Here is a 6,277-nt window from a genome sequence, read left to right on the forward strand (position 1 = left end):
TAAGAGAGTAGGGTTAAACAGATTATACTCAATTGAAAAGAAAATTAGGTAACTGAAAGAGCTGAGGTAGTTATATAGAAAACAGTATACAGAGATAAAGAGTAAAGAGACACACATGTGAAATATAGGTTAAGAAACATGGACAGAGTGAGAAGGTCCAACATATGTCTAACGTTTGCTTTAGCAGACTAGAGAAAGACTAGAGAAAGTAGGGTAGAAGCAATACTTTAAGAGATAAGAAATGAAAGACACAGGTCCTCAGAATGAAGGTGTGCTGTGTACTTAGTCGCTCAGTCATGTCTGACTCTTTGCAAACCCCATGACTGTAACCCACCAGGCTCCTCTCTCCACGGGGATTCTCCAGGTAAGAATACTGGAGCCTGCCAAGCTCCTCTGTCCATGGGGATTCTCCAGGCAAGAATACTGGAATGGGTTGCCAAGCCTTCCTCCAGGGGATCTTCCCAACCCAGGGACTGAACCCAGGTTTCCTGCATTACAGGCGGATTCTTTACTGTCTGAGCCACCATGGAAACCCAAGAACACTGGAGTGGGTAGCCTATCCCTTCTCCAAGGGATCTTCCCAGCCCAGGAATCAAACCAGGGTCTCCTGCATTGCAGGTAGATTCTTTACCAGCTGAGCTACCAGGGAAGCCAGAATGATGGAATGAACATATAACCAAGAAAAAGATACAGTCATGATTGCTATAAAATGTAGAGAACCAAATCACAGTATAAACAACATACCAAACCTTGTGAAAGACAGCTACTGTGCTACTTTAAAAGATGTGATGTTAATATTGTGAATTAATATTAATAAACAAAGAAGAATTCAAAGTAAAAAGCATTAAAAGGGAAGAAAGTGGTTATTTAAAATAGATAAAATATACAGTCCAGGAAGAACACTTAATAGTCATTAAATCTTGTGTCTTCAATAACACAGAAATAAAAAATGTATAAAATGAAACTTTAAATATTGTTATATACCATTTTATATACTCTAGGGTGTGGCTTACAGGTTTGAGTTTGGGCCCCTCCTACCATGATTGGTGGCTGTCATGGGTGGGTGTGGGGTAGGCTACTTACTGAGAGAGGCTGGATGAGTGGCACTCCTGGTAGAAGGTTGTCTGCTGAAGACTGGGGGTCAGTCAGAACCCTGAACTCAAAGCCAACTTTCCCAGTGTTCTTGAGAGTGATTTCTTTCTCTGTGACCAGGTCGAACAGCTCAAGAGGAGAAAAAGGAGATGAGTGACTCCCCAGCCACCCACCCTCTGAGATTCTGGCATCATTCTGACCAAGGTGGATAGACAAGCATGCCTCACATACATGTATTTCATTTTCCATGAGGTGTGTGCTGTGTACTAAGTTGGTTCAGTTGTGTCTGACTCTTTGAGACCGCATGGACTGTAGCCCGCCAGGCTGCTCTGTCCATGGGATTCTCCAGGCAAAAATACTGGAGTGGGTTGCCGTGCCCTCCTCCAGGGAGTAGATGAGGGCCAATCCACATTTTAGTATCACAACCAGGTGCCTACTGGGTGGGAGGAGCACTGGACCCTGCAGTCTGGCTCTAGTCTTAGGTCTTCTAACAACTAATTTAGTTTAGTACAGCTGTGGGTAACCTCCCTAGACCTCTGTTTCTTTACCACAAGGAATTAATATTAGAGGATCTTAAAGTAAGCTTTTTTACATTAAGAAGATTTGGATAAGATTTGAGTTCAGAATTCTAGAATGAATGTTTCTATTTTTACAGAGAGACATGGGAGTAATAGGCCAGACATGTTCTTTTTCCTGAGATTTTGCTAACACAATCCAAAAGGTCCAATAATCACAAACTGAAGCCACGTAAGGGGCTCTTAGAATAAACAAGGGCAAGAACTAGCTGGTTCAAAGGAAGTACTCTGAGCTGAGCCAGAACCAATCACCCAGAAGACCTTGGAGATAAGGAGTGAAAGAGAATTCTATTTAGTCAACATGATACACAAAGTGTCAATAGGTGTTGGGTGAATTTGATTTTCAGCACAGTCTTTAACTTATTAATATACATGTACACATGCAATTCAGTAATAATACATGCTGCTGCTGTTACTACTGCTAAGTCACTTCAGTCGTGTCCAACTCTGTGCGACCCCATAGACGGCAGCCCACCAGGCTCCCCCGCCCGTGGGATTCTCCAGGCAAGAACACTGGAGTGGGTTGCCATTTCCTTCTCCAATGCAGGAAAGTGAAAAGTGAAAGTGAAGTCGCTCAGCGACTTGTGTCCGACCCTCAGTGACCCCATGGACTGCAACCTACCAGGCTTCTCCATCCATGGGATTTTCCAGGCAAGAATACTGGAGTGCGGTGCCATTGCAGTTGCTATGTAATGGGGAGTCTAATCCCTATTAAAATTTGGTAGGAGATACAGTATCTGAGTACATAACACTAATTCTAACTGGGAAGAGAAGCTGTACAGACATAGAATTGACAATTATTCCAAAGCAAGATTTAGAAAGTAAATTATATTATTATATTATGGCAAAGACTATACTTAAGTATAGCCAAGAGAATGTAGTGTAGGAGGAAGGTAACAGAGGGATGGAGCTGAGCTGGGTCTTACAGTATGTGTGAGTTTGGAGTTGGCAGAGTGGAAAATGAAAGGGATAATACAACAGGAAAGAGGCAGGCAGGAAGGGCTGGGGTGCATTTGGGCTAGTGGGTAAACCAGTCTGACTATAAATGAATAAATGGTTTATAATGGGAAATCATGAGAAATAAAGTTCAATATACAGGGAACATCAATTAATAGAGGGACTTAGGATACCCTTACTCAGGTGGAGGAACCTGGCTCTGATTCACAGAGTAACTCATGATTGAACGAATTCTCCAATCCAGGCATAGTACTGACCAGACACTAAAGAAACCATAACCACTTGGTGAAATAGGAATTGCTACCCCATTCCCATTTTATAGGTGAGGGGTGCTGAGACTTTGAGAGGTTAGGTGACAGTCACAGTCAGTAGGAAGTAAAAGTAAGATAACCTCCCAGTTCTTCTGACCACAGAACAGTGTTTTCTTCTCTATGCTGCTTTTCCAATGTTTTCTTCTCTATGCTGCATAGAGAAGAAAACATTGGGGTTAACTGTTCAGGGATTGATGGCATGAAAATGTAATCTGGGGGAAATCTATCTGACAGTGATATTTAGATGGGTGATAGGTAGAAGCCAGGAATGCACTGTAATCCCTTTTCTCATGGGTCCGTGGACCAGCAGCGTCGACATCACCTTGGGAGCTTGTTAGAAATGCAGAGTCTCAGGCTCCATCATGGACCTACTGAATCAGAATCTGCACTTGAACAGGACTCCAGGTGATTCGTACACACATCATAGTCTGAGTAGTAATTTAGGCATAGCTTGATGAGATCCTGGAGTGTGATAACTGTATTGGTGACGGGAAAGGAAAACCAGCTCAGAAGAATTATGCTTGATGAAGAAACAAACCCTGGAGGGTGTAAGGATGTGGGGAGGCGAGGGACAGAGTGCAGTGGAAAATTCCGTAGAGGTCGTAAACTCAAGGGGCTGAGAAAGGAGGAGTCCTACGGAAAGAAATAAAGAGCCTGGAATGGGCTTTTGGATTGAGAATAAAGATCCAAATTTTAGGGTCTAACATGCAGAATTTGAGGATAAAATAAGAAAAGCAAAGTGAAAATGTCTGGCACGTGGTTGGCAGTAGAAGGATGATCAGGGTTAGGAAGCAGATTAGGGATCAAGGACAGGGGTGATGGTGAGACTATGAAGACTGAGGTTCCAGGAGAGATGACAGCACAAGGACTATGACCAATATTGAAGGCAAACCCAGAAAAATCTCCTCCCAATGGCTGGCAATACCTGTAATCCATAGTTAATATCCTTGGTGTCAAAGGAGTAGTTGACCAGGGAGGCCTCTCCCCTTAGTATGATCTCATAGGTGGGTCCTCCTTCCACTTCGCACAGAGCCTTAGCCTGTGCAATGATGTCACAGTGTCCATAGAAGGTGAATGATATCTGGTGGCTACTGTGTGGCCGCAGCACTCCGTAGAGGGGCAAAATATCAAACACCTGCAGAGAAAGTCATTCCACAGGAAGGTCTTCTGCAAAGGGTAGGCTAAAGTTCAGCCAGCTTACAGACTGACTCCTCACTTTACCTTGCTTGATTCTATGAAAGGTGACTAACTCAGCACTCTGAAAATATATGATGATAAGGCAGTAATGGTGCTTGGGAAATTTTCAATTTCTAACTTGGGGGCAGGTGCTCAGTAAAAAGAGTTAATATCAGATGACTTTAGGGCCCATGAGGTGTTAACTTACTTCTTCTACCCCAATGGAAAACATTTCATCCCGCTCAAAGCTCCATGGGGATTCCTGAAACTCCCTGTGGCTCTGGTTCACCTCTATTCTTTCCGTTTCAGCGGAGTTCATTCTCGATCCCTAGGGATTCGAGGTGTGAGGAAAAACTTGTAAGCATTCATAATTTGTCATCAGTGTGCTTCTCCCCTTCACTGACAGAAAAATGAAGTAGGTTGCATATATTTTAAAATAGCACCTTTCCCCTCCCACCTGCCCCCTGCCCCCCACCCATCCCCTGCCCACCGCCCCCCATCCCGAGATCACTGGGCAAGCGTCCAAGATGTATGTACAAGGATGTTTACTGCAGTGTTATTTATAAGAGCAAAACTCTGGAAGTAAACTAAAGGCCTATCACTAGGCAGGTAGGGGGGTCGCTTTAAGTGAAGTGTGTGTGGTACCTCTATCTGTGGAGGATGATGCAGTGTGCATTTAGGAACCAAGGATGACGTGCATTACTGATATCATCAGTAAAAACGCAGTTCCATTTGTGTAATACTTAGTTCAGTTCAGTAACTCAGTTGTGTCCGACTCTTTGAGACCCCATGGACTGCAGCAGGCCAGGCTTCCCTGTCCATCACCAACTCCTGGAGCTTACTCAAACTCATGTCTATCGAGTTGGTGATGCCATGCAACCATTTCATCTCATATGTGTGACATTACATATGCCTAGGTATCACACCTGCAAGTGTGAGTGTGTATAAATTAACTCAGATTTTCATATGCAAATAGAGATATCTGGGAGGGTAAATGCTAAAGTTTTTCTATGAATGGTGGGATTTTGAAAATTTTTGCTTTCATTTTTCTATATTCTTAAATTTTGATATTTGGCAAAACTAGTAGAATTATGTAAAGTTTAAAAATAAAAAAATTTTTTTCTATGACATCTTAAAAATACATAGAAAGGTTAAAAGATCAAAATACAAATCAATCATTAGGTTATTCTGCAGATTTAAATATACATGTGTGTGTGCACAGTGTGAGTATATACATTTATATTCTGATTTTTCAATTAACATTATAGCATGACTGACACCTTCCCATATGACTAAATATTCTTTACAAGCATAATTTAAAATACTTTAAAAAACAGAAAATGTAGTATTTTTACTTAATGTATCAGTTCAGTTCAGTTCAGTCATTCAGTCATGTCCGACTCTTTGCAACCCCATTAATCGCAGTACGCCAGGCCTCCCTGTCCATCACCAACTCCCGGAGTTCACTCAGACTCACATCCATCGAGTCAGTGATGCCATCCAGCCATCTCATCCTCTGTCGTCCCCTTTTCCTCCTGCCCCTAATCCCTCCCAGCATCAGGGTCTTTTCCAATGAGTCAACTCTTCGCATGAGGTGGCCAAAGTACTGGAGTTTCAGCTTTAGCATTATTCCTTCCAAAGAAATCCCAGGGCTGATCTCCTTCAGAATGGACTGGCTGGATCTCCTTGCAGTCCAGGGGACTCTCAAGAGTCTTCTCCAACACCACACTTCAAAAGCATCAATTCTTCAGCGCTCAGCTTTCTTCACAGTCCAACTCTCACATCCATACATGACGACTGGAAAAACCATAGCCTTGACTAGACAGACCTTTGTTGGCAAAATAATGTCTCTGCTTTTGAATATGCTATCTAGGTTGGTCATAACTTTCCTTCCAAGGAGTAAGCATCTAATAATTTCATGGCTGCAATCACCATCTGCAGTGATTTTGGAGCCCCCCAAAATAAAGTCTGACACTGTTTCCACTGTTTCCCCATCTATTTCCCATGAAGCGATGGGACCAGATGCCATGATCTTCATTTTCTGAATGCTGAGCTTTAAGCCAACTTTTTCACTCTCCACTTTCACTTTCATCAAGAGGCTTTTTAGTTCCTCTTCACTTTCTGCCATAAGGGTGGTGTCATCTGCATATCTGAGGTTGTTGATAT

At 42.7% G+C, this 6,277-nt stretch overlaps 1 protein-coding gene across 1 annotated transcript in view; it reads right to left on the reverse strand.

Moving 5' to 3' along the window:
* Positions 1-6,277, reverse strand: part of HYDIN (HYDIN, axonemal central pair apparatus protein) — a 474,307-nt gene that overhangs the window by 101,389 nt on the left and 366,641 nt on the right. Inside the window, 3 exon segments of the mRNA XM_010850902.1 lie at positions 1,084-1,221; positions 3,861-4,070; positions 4,320-4,439. Of these exon segments, the coding sequence (XP_010849204.1) occupies positions 1,084-1,221; positions 3,861-4,070; positions 4,320-4,439 (468 nt within the window).

Source organism: Bison bison, unplaced genomic scaffold (assembly GCF_000754665.1).
Source record: "Bison bison bison isolate TAMUID 2011002044 unplaced genomic scaffold, Bison_UMD1.0 scf7180017864297, whole genome shotgun sequence".
Classification (NCBI taxonomy): Eukaryota; Metazoa; Chordata; class Mammalia; order Artiodactyla; family Bovidae; genus Bison; species Bison bison.